Here is an 18,692-nt window from a genome sequence, read left to right on the forward strand (position 1 = left end):
GTGTTCTTTCCTAGCATGACTCTGCAACTCTTTCCTCTTTTGCTTTTCTTCCTTTGTCTTTCTGCTTTCAGTTCTTGGGAGGATATAGCCTTGTAGAGTATCTTTTCATGTGCCATTGGGACAACTGTATTTACTTAGCTGACTATGTAGCTGAGTATCTGTACCTCAGGTTTTGCTTGGCTGCCGAGACGTATCTTGGGAAAACCTAAACTCCTAGGGATAGAAGATTTTTGCTGGGCCTAGATCTGAAACCAGTGAATTGCTGCCTCCTGTCTAGGTCAATATATTAGAAAGATGAATTTAAGCAATTGATGCATTGTATGAAATGTTGGCAAGAACCATGTTGATTGTACTGCTCCATCTTTCCCTGAATTGCTTCCATTTCCCCTTTAATTAATTGTCACAAATATTTTTCTTATCACAAAGCAGTGCAGACAGTTTGATGGAAGCATCAAGATGTTGACATGGATTTAATTACAGAAAGCCACCATTTATTTAGACTCTCAGAAAGTCACTGTGCAATATTAGATTTTGCCAAGGGAGAGTCAGTCAGCCTTTCAATCCATAAACTGCTAAATTGTATCCCAGCAATTAGCAGTGGTCATACTTTAGTTTTTGTACTAGATCTGTATTGAATTACACACTCGGTTCTTAATCTTGGCTGCTAGTTCACAAGCTTTAAAAGTAGGCTAGACAAATTCATGGGGATAGTTCTATCATGGCTAAACAAAACCTTGATGTTCACAGGCAGTTTATCTCTGAATACCAGATGCTGGGGACAGAGGCCGCAGCAGGAGGATGCTGTTGTCTTTGTTTCCTTACACCGTGGGATTCTTGGAGGTATCTGGTCAGCCACTGAGAGAACCGGGATGCTGGACTAGATAGAACTTTGGTCTGATCCAAGAGGGCTTTTCTTATGTCCTTAAATGTTTTTCAGAAGGAATCTAAATGATTGAGGAAAGCAGAACTCTTCCTACCTGGGGTAAAAGTGTACAAGATGAACCACCAGGGAACAGATCTGGGAAGATGGTCTAAATTGTAACACTTTTGGAAGGGAAGGATCACAGTAGTTAAAATGGTGGCTCTTCTTAGCAATTCCTCTAATTATTCCAAATCTCATGATAAATAAAATCCAACCTGTATGCACTCGGTGTATATGAGTTTACCAACAACCTCAGATTAAAACAGATATTTTACAGTAATTTAAAACTGGAGTTTAGCTGTTCCTAATTTTAACAGATACCATTGTTCAGCTGTTTTGGATGGGAGACCTCCAAGCAATACCAGGATCATGATGCAGAGGCGGGCAATGGCAGACCACCTCCAAACATCTCTTTCCCTTGAAAACCCTAGGGGGTCACTATGAGTCAGCTGTGACTTGACAGCAAAAATTTATGCTCAATTTGGGATAAGTACAGAAAATAATGCCTGATATATCTCCCTTGATATCTACTGTCTGATCATGATTTTAAAGAAGCCAGAGCATCAGGCTGACTTGATATTTAATTAAGTACTAATTAGATCGGCCAGAGGTGATGTAAAAGATGGCCAGATTTTATTTTTCACAGTTACGTCCTAGAATTGACCTTCAAAAGCTTTGTTTTTCAGTGCTTGCACATTAAAAGTTGGATACAATAACTTCCCCTCAGCAACTTCATATAATCTGTCTAGGAATCTGACTTCTTTTGAACAGATAATACAAGATCCTCCTTCTACTCAAGGTTTATTGTCCAGAATCTACGCAGTATTGAAGGAACTAGAAAATATGAATCCAAATGGGAATGAGATTTACAGACTCAGGTTTCAAATTTTGATTGGGGGAGAGAGAGATGCATTTCTCTTAAACATCTAATATATATGGCTTCTTAGGAGACTTATCAAGATATTATACAGATGATATTATATACCAGAAAAATGTAAAATATGCTTTAAAATGTGAGTGATCTTTGTTGACGCTATGAGAAAGAGACAGGAATATACTGAAAGTTCAACGTAATGCAGGTCTATTGGAAACAAATAATAATAAGGAAAATTCTGGGATATGTGATTCCTTTGGGCCCTCTTTTGATGCTACTAGGATATCTGAAAGTCAGAATGAAAGCACTGCATAGGTAGTTGACAATTTGTAGCAGTTGCCATCAGTAGCTATGTGGGAATGTAGAGGCTGGAAATATATGCTTAACAAGCTACAAGTAAACCATTGTGGAAGCAAAATATTGGAGAATATGTAATATTTAGAGAGAGAAAAATATTTATTCCAAAATTTCTCCAGGGACCTGCTTGAGGCAAGGGTGGTATCTGTTTGCCCAGTACTAGTAAAAGGTTAAACTGAAAGAAATAGTAGAAATGGAAATCTGAATTATATTTGATGTATCTATTTTTGTTTTGGTTTTTATATTTGGTTTTCAAATTTCGTAATGTTAGATGCAGTTGTTTGGGAGGTTTTATGTATATAAATAATAAGAGAAAATAAAATTTTGAGGGGGGAGATATGTTAAAAGAATACAATGTCTAGTGATACAGAGGTGCAGAATTTTGTGTTTAAATGAAGAATTCAACACCCTGAGAATGTTAGCCTTCATAGATTTGAAGGTTAGTTAGTTTGATTCAAGCAAACCTTTGCAGCTTGTAAGGAAGACCAGGAAATTTGTGAACCAAGCCCGATAAAAAACTGGGAGTCGGTGGAGGTATGGGTGTGTCAAGAGGAGGTCAAGGGAGTCAACAGGATTTGCAGTGGTAGGAGTCTGGGAAGTTCAGAGCTCTCTGTGTAGCTTTCCATGTTAGGGATGCCAGCCTCCAGGTGGGACCTGGGGATCCCCTGGAATTACAGCTAATCTCCAGACCACAGAGATCAATTCCCCTGGAGGAAATGCATGCTATGGCATTATACCCCACTGAAGTCCCTGTCCTCCCCAGGCTCCATCCTCAAATCTCTAGGAGTTTCCCAACCTGGCTCTGACAACTCTATCCACTGCTGGTGGCCAGGGAAGAGGACTTGGCAACCATACTCTGCGACCACCCTGTGACTAGCGGAAGCAGTATTAACAACAAGTTAATTTGGTTGTGTTTGCATACTGTGTGCAGAATTCAGCTTCTCTTGATGCAGATCCAATCATGCATCTCCCATATAATGTTTAGTTTGTCCCTTGGGGTCTAAATAGACACAGAAAAGAAGAGCTGTATATTCAGCACCTTTAAAGGCCAACTGGATTTCCAGGGTCAACGCTTTCAAGAGTCAACGCTCCCTTTGTCAGATATAGAGCTTTGACTCTTGAAAGCTTATATATACCCTGGAAATCTAGTTGGCCTTAAAGGTGCTGTTGGACTTGGATCTTGCTGTTCTATTGGAGACCAACACAGCTACCCAGCTAAATCTGTATTCAGATCCAGATATTCCTCTGTTGTGTTATGATTCTTGAGAGGTGACTCAAGGATGGGAGTGGGGCGAGAGTTGAAGCAAATAGGACTAAAACGGAGCCAGTTGGTGCATAGGATTTTGGCATCCCGAGATAGCTTTTGGAAAAGCTCTAGTAGATGGATAGATACACGGTAACAATCATCAGAATGGCGCAGAGCCCATCTGCCTCTTTTAGCATGTATGCTGTGAGCTGGTTTCCTATTACAGCAAGTTCATGAGACATGCCTCTACGGGAGTCTTTTCAAAAGCCATTCCATGAAAGCAAAACAGTATCAAAACTGGGCGATCCCTGCATTAGATGGACCAGTCAGGTTTCCAGAAAAGTAATTTGATGCTTTTTTATTGTACTTGCTTGAACTAATTAGCATATTTAGCTCATACACATTCATTTTATGTTTGAGAACATATAGAATGAAACCCTTGGTAATCTCTCATGTGTTTATTTGTTTGTTTTTGGTGGATTTGTACCCCACCTTTCATTACCAAATGTACATGGTGGTGAACCTTAAAAGTATGCAATAATTAATATCATCAATGTGAATAGATCTGTGTCAAAGAATGCCGCCTCAGAGCCACAGCCCCAAGGAGCACCTTGTGGTTATTTCAGAAGGCAGGCAACCAGTTTTAACACAAACCCCGAGCCAAGGTCGCTCAGCTTGCTTGGTAGCTGCCACCACTCTTGTGAGGAGCACCCCAGTCTGCCCCCTTCACGGTTGCACAACCGAAGAGACCGACCCTGCAAGGAAACACACCTGCAAGGTGGGCTGCAAACACAGAAGTCTGATTAAGTAAGCATGTCGTTTTAACACAGGCCCACTAGCTTGAAGCCCTTGAAGTTAAGAAGCCAGTCAGGAATTATGGTTTAGCAATTTATTAAGGTTCGTACTAGGTTCCAGTTAAACATGTACATAAGCATAGCAAAATAAAACAAGAAAGCTAAAGCAAATATCTGACTACACAGTAGGAGTTTGGCATAGCAGAGTTTTTGGTACACAAAACAAGTTAACAGTTTACTTCCCATCCCCATGGGTTTCACCAGTCTCAGCATTCAGAATCACATCCAGAGTACAGAGCGATCACAGTCCTTCCTGGAGAGTAAAGGGAACATGGTGATAGATCTCTGTGCGGGTTAGCACGCTGAGAACTACACAACCACTAGCCAAAAGACACGAGTTGTTATCCTTGGGGACCCAGATTGGGGCATTAGCCAATCTGACTCCACCACGGCTATGGCCAGGTGGTGCTCATTTTGCTGAGCAAGCACTTTACACTTTCCTCTTGGAATGTGATTGTGCCGAATGGCAGCCGTCCATCCATCACCCCTTAATTGCTCTCCGGCCTTGAAGCCGGAAAGAAGGATGGTTTTGCCTTCCTCCCAGCTGGAGGTTATCTCAGAGGGGTGAAGCATTCTCAGGACTTCACAAACACCCCTTGCATACCAAAGCTTTCTGGAATAGAAACCAAGCAGGCCTGAATTCAGGCCTGAACCAAAGAATTGATCATACAAGGAATTGTGGGTGAGCACAATTCCCTGACAATCTGTTACAACAATAAAATACTAAAACTAGAGGTAGAACAATGTGGAAGTCAGTGGAACCACAGACATCAGTGGTTAAATTCCTGTCAGTCCTAAGTTTGGAGGGAATTCCAAAACCGGGGTGCCACAGCTGAAAAGGGCCTCTCTTCATCAGCCTTCTGGTCTTACAGATAAATGTGTGACAATGTGGTTAAACTCTTTTCTTGTATATTGGCATATGCACCTATCCCAGGGGTAGATATAATTCATTCAGTAATTTCAGTAGAGGTGTCTTATTCAGAGCGATTTAGCATTTTATTGACAGGTGTTTGGACTCCACTCACTGATTCATTTATAGGGGTATCAGGCCTGCTAGGTTTCTAGCACATGATTTAGACACCTTCATGACTAGTACTGTAGCTAAGAGCCCATTCCTGAGTGGGGGGGGGGATTCTCTGGCAGCTGGAGGAGGCACAGAAAAAGAAAGACTTTATTTCAAAAACCCGGTGGAACTCCCCATAGAGTTCCACAGGACCATGCCACGATTTTGCAGGTGTATCTTGCCGGCTGCCAGATGACGCTTTTAGGGGCTGAAAGGGGTTAGGAAGCTGCCTAAAGGCAGCTCCTCCCCTAGGAATGCCCCGGAAAAACCTCCCAGGACGCTGGCGGAGCATTTGCACCACCCATACGCCTCCGGGGAGGCAGCGCGGGCACAGGAGTCTCACGCTGCTGTGCGGCACCCCGGGGCCACTATATGTCACCCTACACTGACGCCCATGCCAATTTGCATGGCGCAAGTTGCCACTGGTTCCTATGCGGCTCCACCACCACCCCCTTAGGAATGGGCTGAAAGTGTTGATTCTGCTGATTTTCATCATGGTCATGCTTTGAGATTACAGCCACCAAGCGTTAACATCTCTGTGCAACCTTATAGCTAGCATCAAAGGAATCCAGTTCCCATTTAAAAGTTGTTGTTTTTCAGGGCACATTCCCAAAAGTAGCACACTGAGCATTTTTAAACTCTTGCAACAATAGGGTTGTCATGAATGCCAGCAAGCAAGTCGATTGACCAGTCAGATATGGCCAAATGTTTACTTATTATGTTGTCCAGTATTCCTCGAATCAGATAATTGTGTTCTAGAGGTGGCAGCTGATGTTTTTGAAAATTTGTTTTGGAGAAGTTTGTTGGCAAGGATGGGGGTGGAGGAAGCAGACCTCCTTCTGGCCACCTGCTAAAAATGCAGGCGTCTCCAAACAAGAATGTCAGCAGTCCTCATTAGACAAGGCTGCTCCCAAGGGCCACTCCCATGCTGCTTGCCCCAGGATCTCCATTATGCTGCTTTGTCTTCATTTTTTTCTGTGGTTGTAGCTGTAGACTTCCTTTGGTGTTCGAAATAAAAGACAAAGGAAAAAACCATGCAAATTTACAGAAACCTTAGTTAATATTGTTAAAAGTTATACTTTATTACACTTTTTCTCAATGATAGTAAACAATTATGTTTTTATATAGTAGTAGTAGTAATAAATTTTATTTATATCCCGCTCTCCCATGACAAAGCCGGGCTCAGGGTGGCTACCCTCAGTATATATAAATTAGCATAGCCATTAATGTCGATAATTGAAATATTTTTTGTTCTAATAAAGTTGATGCTTTGAAACTTCTTGACCAATATTGACAAGTCAATTGTTCAGATCTGTTTTGACCGTTCAAATGGCTATTTTTAGTTGTCGTGCAGAGAGAGAGAGAGCATGTTAAGATCTGCAACCTCTGTCTGTCCTCAATGGTGGCAGTTCTGCTCTTGTGGAAAGTGCTTCTGCTGATTTACAGATCCTGCCCTTAGCCCTCCTTGATTCTAAAGGCAAGCCAAGTGGAAACGCTAGGATTCGTTTAGGTTCAGTAATGCCTCCTATAATGCCATAAATACATTCCTGGAAAGAGCTCTGTGTGAAACAGTGCTAGAGGAAATAATGAGAACACTGCTCTATTGAAGATGTGTTCACAGCATCTCCTTGGCTTATGCATGAGGGGCATATGTGGGCCGACTGGAGCAGACAGCAGCTGTCAGCTCCCAGGCTGGAGTGATCCCTGAAGCATCTCTGGGTTGCCTTCCACATTGAAGGCTTTCTGCTGGGAGGGCTTGCTGAAGCCTTTTTGATTCACCTGTTTCTCAGCTGCCAGGTTTGCTGTGGGTGGGAGGTGACCAGGCCACCCATGGCGGTGTCGCACCACTTCCTGGCCACCTCCCACCCATCAGCAAGGCCTTTTGAGGACCTGAGGAGCTTCAGGATTGAGGCCGTAGTCTTGGTTCACACGAGCCTTTTAGAGGCTTCTGATAGGGCCGGGAGGTGGCCGCCCCACCCTGCTGTGGCACCACCCTGCTTCCCGGCCTCCTCCCGCTCACACCAGGTACAAGATGTGCGCAGCTGAGGAACGAGGCTTCGATAGAGGAGCTGCTGGGCTGGCCGGGAATGCCACCACAGCTCTCCCAGAAAGAAAAGCGACCACGGAAGGTCATCTGGACAGGCTTCCTAGAACCCTCCGCTTGAGAGCTCAACGGTAGTCCGGCCTGCTCCCCCATCCGGGCTGAAAACCGCTGTGACAAAACAGTGCCGAAAGGAAACAGCTCTGTACAAGATTTTCCTGTATTTTTAACTTTGCCAGAGCATAACTGTCATTGCGTAGTTCGTATGGCCATACTCTTTGGACAAGTGAGACAGGAAAGCTGTAGAAATCCCACAGATGGAAAACTCTTTCCCAGGCCAGAATCTAAATGAACTGCTTTAAATGAGCCAGATCTTAAGCGACTCTTCAGTTGAATAATTCATTGGGTATTACATTAATATACTTGCCTGGCCGTGCATTCTTTATTTCACAGTTTGCCCTGGTTGGTCTGCCTCTTTGCAGTAGCGATGTTGTAGTTCTTCAGAGCAAGCTCCTGCCTCCCAGATAGTCATATTGATTAACTTGGCCATCACAGTGCAGAATTCTTAGGGGATGGTGATCAGCAGAAAACATTGCACAGGTGTAAAGACTGAAAACAAAAATAGGAACCAGCCTCTCGAAACCAGCAGTATTACATTATAAAGCAGTCTGCTTGTTATGGGCAGTCTTTAAGGAAGAAACATAGAGTTTGTTTTGGCAGGCAATAAAAACCACATTGCACTTACCTGTAACTATTGTTCACCGATTGGTCCTCTGTGCAGTCCCACATGGAATCCAGACAGTTTTTGTTGCTCTGTGCACAGCACTAACTGATTTTGGTGCAGCAGTACATGGGGAAACTTCATGTGGATTCAGATGTTTGTAGAATCAGCCTCAGTTGCGGGAGCCCATTCATCTGCTATGCTAATATTAACTCCGAAAATGTCTCTCCCACCTTTCAGTCATGAATGTGGTAACTCAGGGTGGCAAACTGAAGGTGTGCTATGCTCCGGCTACCTCTGTTGATAGTGTGGCATTGAAAATGGCCTTGGGTCTGTATTGCACTTCGCATTATATCTGCCTTTGCTCACTTGATGTTGGGCCGGATTGTTCTGTTCCATAGCATCAAATCTCCAGCTTCTACTCATCTAACCCACCACGGATGAGACTTCAGGGTGTTTTTTTTTTTTTATCCAAGCCAATTTATTAAACTGAACTAACATCATGAGAAGCCAAACAACGTTAGTGCCTGTGCAAGCTGTGTTTATAGATGGAAAGGCAGGATACAAATGTTCAAAATAAATAAAAATTAATACCTGTACAAAAAAAGTTGCCCAGTAAGATGCAGCCTGATGTCTCTGAGGCACTGGCTCCAGTTCTGAAAGCACCTGTAAAAACCATGGCATTTCCACAAGAAACTTGATTCCAGTTATGTATGGTTGAGCTTTCAAGAGCGGATTTTAAGGAAGGAGTTGTCATTGTCCCCTCTCTGAGCACCCTGGGACCAAGCAGCTTTAACTTCTCAATGCCAAGAAAGACACGGGCTACTGATTTTTTTTTTAAGTTCAATTCTCTCTAGATTAACTGAAAAATAGCCACTTTTTCAAAACTTCTCAGATCTTGTGTCCATTGTGGCATCTGGCAGTGCCATCCTAATAAGTAGAGCAATACCATTAGAAGGCCATTGACTTCAGCCCTGCTTAGGACGGCACGGTAAATCTCCAGGTGATCCAGGCACGCTGCCTGCCTTCCATGGCTCTCCCAACCACCTGCTCTTGCATCAGGTTTGTTTGGGCTGCCGACTGCCTGAGCACTTGGATGTTTCTCAGGCTGTTTAGGCAAGTGAATGAGCGCATAATTATCCGGTTGCCATGTGATCAGCTGAAAGAGTCCCTCGTTAGGCTTCCAGTCCAGTCAGCTCTGCCAGGCAGGCTGGTCACGGGCATAAAGTGGAGGTAGTTTATCTGGCATTAATGCCCTGTGGCGCAGAGTGTTAAGCTGCAGTACTGTAGTCAAAAGTGCTGTTCACGACCTGAGTTCCATCCCGACGGAAGTCGGTTTCAGGTAGCCGGCTCAAGGTTGACTCAGCCTTCCATCCTTCTGAGGTCGGTGAAATGAGTGCCCAGCTTGCTGGGGGTAAAGGGAAGATGACTGGGGAAGGCACTGGCAAACCACCCTATAAAAACAAAGTCTGCCTTGGAAACGTCGGGATGTGACATCACCCCATGGGTCAGAAATGACCCGGTGCTTGCACAGGGGTCTTTATCTTTAAGTCCTCACTATCACAAATTGCATCAGCTTCAGTAGCCTCAGCAGTTGTCTCGATCGCCCCTTCCCCCCACCCCACCCACCCCAAGTGCCTCAGCCTTTTTTATTACAACGGAACTGGTGCAAAGAGGAAGGGGCCCGGGGCCTTTCCGCGGCTGCTGTTGGTGAAACTGGCAGAGTCGCTGATTTGGCACTTCATCCTTCGTGGGAATAAGGTTCCTTCTCCTTGGCTTCCCCATTCAAAGAAACTTAAATGAGTATGAGATTTTTTTTAAAAGCACTGATATAGAAAAGACTGCCATCAAAAATTGGGAAGAGCTTTTTTTTTTAAGGAAAATCAAAATGCAAAATTGACTTTTTGAGGATTTATATTGCTAACCATCTCTTGTTTTCTTTTTTTTTTTAATGTACTAATAAAGCTGCCCATTTCTTTCAGGTGGGTGTACATGGCATTAGAATAGAATTCATCAATGAAAAAGGATCAAAACGCACCGCCACCTACTTACCGGAGGTTGCAAAGGAGCAAGGTCATTGTTGCACTTTATCTCATATGATCTGGTGAAGGATTTAAACATACCTAGGAACTTAAAATGCAATATGTGACCTTGCGCTGATGTCAGATGATGGAGCGATGCTTTAATTGTAAGGGATGACTCTTATCTCAATGCCACTTTATGTATCCGTAGACAATAAGTCCCTTTATGCAGCAGACTTCTGTAACTTGCAGCGATATAGTCTTATGCTACAATCAGTGCAAAACGGCAACTGTAGCGGGTGACAGGAAGTTGTTCTCTTAGTTGTAGCGGCTCAGAGCAGCTCTTCGCTACTTTAATATCAGTAAAATGGTAAAATCTTTTAAATTAGCAATGGGCTTATCCTTTGTGGCCGTATTTTCATTGCTGTTTCCCCCCCTTCTCAGGCTGTTTCTGTTGGTACTTAACCTGTATGTGGTTTGACTGATGTACTGTTTTGGGAGTGGGTGGGAGGCAGTTGCCTGTGGGTCTCCGTACACTTTATGGTTTGGATCCTTCCAGGTTTTCTGCTGGTGCAAAAGGGAAGGACCTATTTTGACCCCTGAAAAGGCTATGCTAGAGATTATGGGCAAAAAAGAATCCACCACAATGTGGAAGGGAATTGGTTGAGACCACCTGTTTTTCCTTTTCTACCAGTAGAAAAGCCAGTGGTACCCACCCCGTGGTTTTAAAGTCATTCATTTTAAATGTGCAATGGGATCAAACAAGTGTTAGGAAGCTATTGTCGAATAGGAAGCTATGTTTCTAATTCAGGTCAAAATGGGCTCCAGCTATCTTTCCGAGTGTACACTTGGCATGTGATGTGTGGAAAGACCCTGTGGCTACTGGGCCAGTAGGATAAGAAGCCACACACTTATGTTCAGGTATCCTACTCCCTTCCTAGCAGAGCAAGAACCCTCTTAAAGGCAGCATCATGCCCGTTTGGGAGTGGCCCCATACATGCCATGCTGTACCAAAGGCACTGGCCCGTTGACTCCTTCGGGAAAGCTCTGTAAATGTTGTCATTAATTTGTTACACTTGATGAAGCTGCTGAAGTCTGTCTACTGGTGTTCTTCTCTTCCAGTTTCAAAGCCATTGTTTTCATTGTCCATTATTTGATTTTTGTTTATTCAGTGATTTGCTTTAGCTGCATTTTTGTGTCTCTGTTGCGGAGTTTTGAACAGTTCACTAAGTGTGACCCTCAAGTTCTTTGTGTATAGTGGAAATCACCACTTGAAAGCTTGGGGTCTTCTAAGCTACCATGGTTTCTTGAGATGTCAGGTTCGCTTCATTTACAAAGCGAATATTACAAATATTAAAAAGAGTGGAAAATCTTAAACTGTGGATCCTCCTAAATGATCCCTCATTTGCAAGCCAAGTTAAAATCAGCAGTGGCCGAGCAGCAGTTGTGCTTGGTTGGATTTTATTCTTCTTAAGCAACATTTATTTTCTGTGCATTGCTATGGTCTGGCACCTTTTAACAACCATGGGTAACTTCATGTTTGTACCATTCTTCATTTATAGCAGTGTCCAGTAGATGGTTTACTTTTAGTATCAAGGTTCTGTGTTCAGATGCCAGGTGCCTCCCGTCAATTGCCATGCCCATGCACTCCCTTCCCCCTCCCCTCACACGCAGAGCACAAGTGACTTCGGAGGCCTCAGATGGTTTTGCCATAAAGTCCAAATGTCGGCACCTTGGCAAACTGGAGTTCATTTTGTCCCACAAACTCTGATTCTAAACCAGGATTAAAACACAGTTTAGACCCCTGGTTTGTGGGGAGAAAACAAGCTGCAGTTTGCCCAGGTACCTGCATTGGGCAAGTAGGATAAATTGGTGTCCAGTTGAAGGATTTGCATTGCAAGGAGGAGGAGGAGGGAGCGTGTGATCACAGCAACAAGCCAAGCTTGTCCCCATCTTGAACAAACAGTGACATCTGAAGACAGCCTTGCTGCTACCTGCAAATAAACCTTGGAAGTGGGGCATTGGGGCACAGGTAAACATTGGCATTGACAGGGAAACTATTTTGGATGATGGCACTTGGAGATTTTCTAGTTTCAATCAATCATCTTGCAATATTGGCATTAAAAACCTGGGTTCCATGTGATTCTAAGCATTTGCATAAATATGTAGTATTTGAGAGGAGTCAACGCTTTTATGTGTAAATGGAGGTTGATTTTTTTTTTTTTTTTTACAAAAGCTAGGAAGTAGAATTGTGTGTGCTTCCTAATTGCACACCAGAACACAGGAGAAAACAGTCCTGTTTTCTTCTAGCAAGAGCCTCTTCCAAGAAACAGAAAAGGAAGACCATTTGCGTTTCAAATACTTAGGCCTGAAGAAGGGGAGGTTGCAGCAGTGGTTTTTGCCATCGAATTTGAACGTGTGGTGTATGTGTTCTAATACCTTCTTTTTCTAATGCATCTCAACAGGATGGGACCATATTCAGACCATAGATTCCTTATTGAGGAAAGGAGGCTACAAAGCTCCAATTACAAATGATTTCAGGAAAACTATAAAACTGACCAGGTAGGTGGCCATTTGACACGCAAGGTCTGCTCTTGATGTATTCTGCTGTCTTTGTGTTGCCCAAACTGGTTTCTGTAGCTCCACCCCAGACATCTGCACTATTATGAGCTTCTATTCCGGTAACAGACGCTTTACAAGATCCTCCTCTCTTTGAGGCTGGCCTCTTCTTCTCAGGGGATGTTCGCACCTGCTGTTGAACCTAATGGGAAACCTTTAATGTTCGTGCTCCTAATGGTCAAAAGACACTCTCCCCCTCAAAGACTGCAGTGCCGTATCAGAGGACCACCCTGCGTCGTTGAGGCTGGATCAGCCAGCTGGACTCCAGGGCCAAGGTCGCAGATGAGCTGCCAGCAGTGTGGAGTTTTAAATTCATGAGAGATGTTCCATGGGGACCTGCTTGCTCCTTCCCCCCGTCCTGAAAAACAACCAGATGGGCGTGCTGTCGAGTTGCAGCTGACTCACAGCAACCCCTTCCACAGGGTGTTCCATGCAGAAGAGGAGCAGAGCTGGTTTGCCACTGCCTTCCTCACCGTAGCTACCCCAGTCGTCTTTGGCAGTCTCCCAGCCGGCTACTGACTGTGGCCCTCCCTGCCGAGTTCCCCAGCCCTGACGAGCTCAGGCCAAGCGAGACTATTTGGGCTGATGAAAAGCAGAAGTGAAATCACTAGGATGGATTAGGCTTCCTAAAGGAAAGGGAAGGGGCTTTAGATGTCTTTTATTTCTGCCCTATAAGTAATTGCCTCCACAGTCCTACGCAAGTCCACACCGGGATGAAACAGACCTCACCAGATTCAGTCAGCCCTTGTTCATTTAAGTCTTCAGGGAAACTTTAAAATGTGGAGTATGGCTATGATTGGGAAAGAGAAGCTTGTCCTGCTTGGGGCTTTCCTGTCCTTTCTTTTTTTTTTTAAAGGACTAAATATGCCCGGAGATCCAGTAGTCTGTGACCTTTAAAACTGTTCCAGATGCTGGAGAGGCAGGAAGCCTGTGTGTCCTTTGCCTCGGGCATTATCCAGCCTTGGGGAGATTGTGGCCTCCATCTCCTGGAGTCCACCCATAGTCACATCAGAATGTGCAGATGCTGCCCAGAGCCAAGGCCCACACTTCCTAAGCAATGCCTGAAGCAGGACAGGACTCTGTCAGCTGCTTAGATCAGAAACAAAATGAATGTGTGCAGTGCTGCTTCCCCACATCTCTGCAGGTCAGTGGTTTACCATGACAGGATTGAGTTGGTTGTGCTCCCTTTTGTGGGGAAACTGGGTAGCAACAGTTAAGGGAAAGCATTTTCTTTAGGAAAGAGTGTGGTAGGTGCTGGCGCTCCTTAACCCTACTGATTGGCCAGTGTTGGCAAAAAAAAAACTTACTGGGTTGAATGTGATGCCAGCTGAGAAGAACAAGTAGGAACTGAGTGGACGGAGTATTCCCCAGACCCATGGACGTAATTTTCCATGGCGTTTTCTTGCTAGTCTCCTCTGTCTGCTGCCACTTTTTTTATTTGTGGTACCACGTTCTTTAAGGTAGGCCAGGGGTCCCCTAACATTTTGAGCCTGTGCGCACCTTAAGTCCCACCTGACCCCACCCACTTTCTAAAAACACTTGGTGTCCTCTAGGAAAGGTCCTGGTAGCCACCATGGCACTCACGGGCATCATGTTGAGGACCCCTGGTTTAGGCTCTGGGAAGTGAATTTAGAGATGGAGTTTTGTACAAGAAATGCACAGCCAGTGCTTGCATTCTTTCTTTTAAACCTCAGTCTTTCCCCAAGCATCCCATAGTGCAAGGAGAGTCCTTTCTTGCATCAGTGTGGAAGACAATCAGCTGCAAGCATGGCTCGCAGGAAACATAAGCATAGACTGTGGCTTTTTGGAGAGACTGAACGATTTTAAGAGCAAAGCACCAGGTTCGTGTTTCTGTATCCCAGTTTGGCCTGTGAGTTTGGAACGAACGGGGCTTTTGAGAGAGAGAGAAAGAGAGAAGTCAGCAGCTGTGCCTTCAGGGCACTTGCTTATACCACAAACGCTGTCATTTTCTTGAGTGGTTTTCACAAAATTGTTCAACTCTTACCTCTGCTCTAGGGTGGCTTTCGCTTTGTGCTCGTCTGCCAAGCAAAATGGATCTGGTTGGAGAGGAAGTTCTGTTAGTTTCACAGTCAGTTTGTGAGTGAGGTTAAGGATGCAAACCTGAAATGGCTTAGTTTGCAGATTAATCAACCAAAATGTTTGATTAATTGATGGGGCCCAGTTTTATTTTTATTATTATTATTCATTAAGTTTATACCCCACCCTCCCCGGCACTGTTGGGCTCAGGGCGGCTTCCAACAAAATGAATATGGTAGCCATAAAAATACATATAAACACATCAATATTAAAATATACAGTTTAGAACTTTAAAACTAAAAAAGACGCCCAATTTAAACATGGATGGCACCTGAACTACATAACTGGCTCATATAAAAATAACCTCACCAAGGAGGTTGGCCGGAGGTGGAAGTCAGCCAGAGCAAGGGGCCCACTGGCTGAAGGCCAGGAAGGCAGCAGCAGTGGGGATGAGGAAGGAACAAAAAGGGAAAAGAGGACCAAAAGGGTAGGACGAGGGAATGGGAGGGAAGGAAAGGGAGGGGAGGGGCAGGGAGGCCAACCAGTCTACATAGCTATTGCTGTCCTCAGCCATATGCCTGGTGGAACATCTCCGTCTTACATGCCCTGTGGAACTGAGCTAAGTCCCGCAGGGCCCGGGTGTCACTCGACAGAGAGTTCCATCAGGCTGGGGCCAGAGCCAAAAAAAAACCTGGCCCCGGTTGAGGACAAACAGGTGGTTCTAGGGCCAAGGATTACCAGCACGTTATTTTCAGCCAAGTGCAACGCTCTGTGGGGGATGTATCGGGAGAGGCGATCTCACAGATAATGATGGTCCCAGACCGTTCAGGGCTTTAAAGGTAAATATTAGAACCTTGAACCTGATCTGGTACTCAATCTCAAGCCAGTGCAGCTAGCGGAGCACAGGTTGTATATGTGCTCTTAAAGGGGTCCCGTAAGGCCCCTTGCCACCACATTCTGGACCAGTTGAAGTTTTCAGAGCAACTTCAAGGGTAGCCCTAGGTAGAGCGAATTCCAGTAGTCCGGTCTAGAGGTGACCATTGCATGGATCACTGTAGCTAGGTCAGAATAGGTCAGATAGGGAACCAGCTGTCGGGCTTGGCGGAGGTAGAAAAATGCCGACCGAGCCATATTTGTGACATGGTCCTCCAATGAAAGAGAGGCATCCAGTGTCACCCAGATACCCACTGCATCCCATCAAGAGTAGGGAGCTGAATTTTCCTACCCAAGCCTTCCTGATCAAGCCACAGGACCACCATCTTTGATGGGTTCAATTTCAGGGGGCTCTGTTTCAACCAACCAGCCACAGCCTCCAGGACAGCTTTTCCGGGACAGTGTCCATCCATCCATCCATTACAGAGCTGTGTGTCATCTGCATATTGATGGCAAACCAGCCCGAAGTTCCTGGACGAGGGGGCGTATGTAGATGTTAAAGAGCATTGGGAAGAGGATCGCTCCCAATCAGATGGCCTGCAAGTTAAGGACAACCTTGTTTGGATGAAGGAGTGCTATTTTGGTTCTGGGATGGGGAAAAAAGATGTGTTCATTTTCTCAAAGGAGTAAGTCCATAGTCAGGGTGCTCTTGGACCCAGGCTGACTACTGGATAAGCAGGTGGCAGCTGTGGCCCAGAGAGCCTTTAACCAGCTTTGACTGGGTAGCCAGCTGCAGCCTTTCCTGGACAGAAAAGATCTGGCCACATCTAAATTAGATTACTGCAATGCTCTCTACACAGGGCTGCCTTTGAAAAGTGTTTGGAAACTACAGTTGGTACAGAACACTGCAGGTAAGAGATTGACTGGAGTGGGTCGTAGGAACCATATCACTCCAGCCTTGGCCCACCAATGTGGGCTTCCAGTTTGTTTCTGGGCACAATTCAAGGTCCTGGTCTTGACCTTCAAAGCCCTATATGGTTTGAGACCAACATACCTGAAGGACCGTCTAATCCCTTTATGAACCTGCCCGACTGTTAAGATCATCTTCGGAGGCTCTGCTTTGGGTGTCCCCCACCTTTTGAGATTTAGCTAGGTGGCAAACCAGGTAGAGGGCCTTCTTGGTCATGGCACCAAAGTTCTGGAATTCTGTTCCCAGAGAGACCTTCTGTTGTCCAGCTAGGACTGGGAAGAGTCCGGTCCCCACTTGGCCATGAAACTCACTGGGTAGCCCTTGGCCAGTCATGCTCTCTCAGTCTATCCTCCCTCACAGGGTTACTGTGAGGAAATAATGAAGGAGGAGGGGCCTGTATAATACTCTACTCTGAGTTCCTGGGAGAAAGAACAGGATAAAAGTGTGATGAAGTTTCATCTTCTGCCACTCCTTGCCCTTGCTTGACCTGAACTTAAGATTTTGAAAGCGCCAGGAGTTTCATTTAGAAATTGTGTTGCCGTTTGGCACCCTTCCAGTCAGTGTGAGGAGACCCACGCCCCAGTTTCTGTATTCGGTGAATCACATCTGGGACTTGAGTTCTGACCGGTCCTTCCTATCCAGTGGAAATAAAGACATAGCTGCACTCCTGCCAGAATTTGCATTTATCTGGAAGCAGAAAGGCTATAATTAATTCCTTTCTCCTTGGCCAGTGGGCTAGATATTTTGTGTTTCATAGTCCCAGTACTCATAGCGTCCTATATTTCCCTTTTACTGCCTCTAATCTGGTGTGTCATTAATCTGTTGCACAGCCCAGTGTATACATCTCATCACTAATTAGTACAACTCATATCACTTATTCAGAATTATAAGTTCACGCTCGAACTTTAATTATTGACTATAGGAATCGAGCCTCTGCAATATATTTTTTAGAAATCATCAGTTCAGTTTGGGTACAGTAATCAGAGGTAAAGAGCTTCACTTCCTCCTGGGTCTAAGAATCAGTGGGTCGGATGTGATGGAGAATTGCCCCAGAGCGTCCTCCGCTGGCCTATTCTACACAAGCACCCAAAGTGTTCGAGCAGAACATTTCCCAAGAAAGACCAAAGCAGCCTGCTGCACAAACCCTTCCAAGGGTGGCTCTAAGAACTGTGCTTCCAGGTTGTTGATTACTTTGGAGCAAATCATTATGGGGTTACAAACAAACATGCCATGTGCAGAATGTATAAGCAGTCTGTGGTGTATTCTTCTCACTAAAAACAATGCAGAACTAACTGGAATCCTCCTCGTTGTGGTTTTTCCTTTCCGTTTCAATGCAAGTATAGTCTGTTCCTTAACGGGAGACATCCCGCGCTGTCATTTTAGAGAGCCAGAGCATCACTCCTTTTCTTTAACCCTGTCTCCTGTCTCTCTTGTGCCCCTTTTAGGTACCGTAGTGAGAAGATGACCATGAGCTACACGGAATACCTTGCCCACCGCCAGCATCATCACTTCCAGAACGGCATTGGGCACCCCCTTCCATCATACAACCATTATTCCTGACACTGAGCCGCATGACCAGTCCCTGGACCTCTCAGCTGACCTCTTCCCAGGAGACCCCGCCCCCTCTTGGTCTAGTTATCTCTATTACTGTACCATTTTATGATGATAGTTTCCGTTGCCAGGATGACGCTTCTCCGTGGCAGGTTAAGTTCATCATGGCAACGGGTGGAAATGCTACATCATTACAAAGAGCCCTTCATTCTCTTGTTTTTAATTATTGAGTCACTGTGGGGTTTTTTAATTTTTAATTAATTTGCAGCATATAGAACTCGGGATCTTTTTTTATATATAAAATTTTAAATTTCTACTTCATTAACATTGAATGATATCAATCAAGGTTTTCTGTGAGACTGTGGATGAAAGGAAAGAAGAGACTGGACTACCGAACAAAAGCATAAAAAGCTTTCCATAAAATAAAACATATCAGATTTAGATAAGAAACCAGACTTGAAGGGGGTCTAAGTAGGGCTAGCCATGCAGTTCCTTAGCAGTCCCATAAAACAAGTAAAAAGTCATTTGTTTCAGGTAGGTAGA

General features: G+C 44.7%; 1 protein-coding gene across 2 annotated transcripts in view; it reads left to right on the forward strand.

Moving 5' to 3' along the window:
- AMMECR1 (AMMECR nuclear protein 1) overlaps nucleotides 1-18,385 on the forward strand; it is a 151,073-nt gene extending 132,688 nt beyond the window's left edge. For both annotated transcript variants that reach the window (XM_056859351.1, XM_056859352.1), the window contains 3 exons: nucleotides 10,061-10,151; nucleotides 12,565-12,661; nucleotides 18,044-18,385. In XM_056859351.1, coding sequence (XP_056715329.1) covers nucleotides 10,061-10,151; nucleotides 12,565-12,661; nucleotides 18,044-18,158 — 303 coding nt within the window. In that variant the 3' untranslated portion in view covers nucleotides 18,159-18,385. The remainder of the gene's footprint in view (nucleotides 1-10,060; nucleotides 10,152-12,564; nucleotides 12,662-18,043) is intronic.
- The last annotated feature ends 307 nt before the right edge of the window (nucleotides 18,386-18,692 follow it).

Source organism: Euleptes europaea, chromosome 13 (genome assembly GCF_029931775.1).
Source record: "Euleptes europaea isolate rEulEur1 chromosome 13, rEulEur1.hap1, whole genome shotgun sequence".
Lineage (NCBI taxonomy): Eukaryota > Metazoa > Chordata > Lepidosauria > Squamata > Sphaerodactylidae > Euleptes > Euleptes europaea.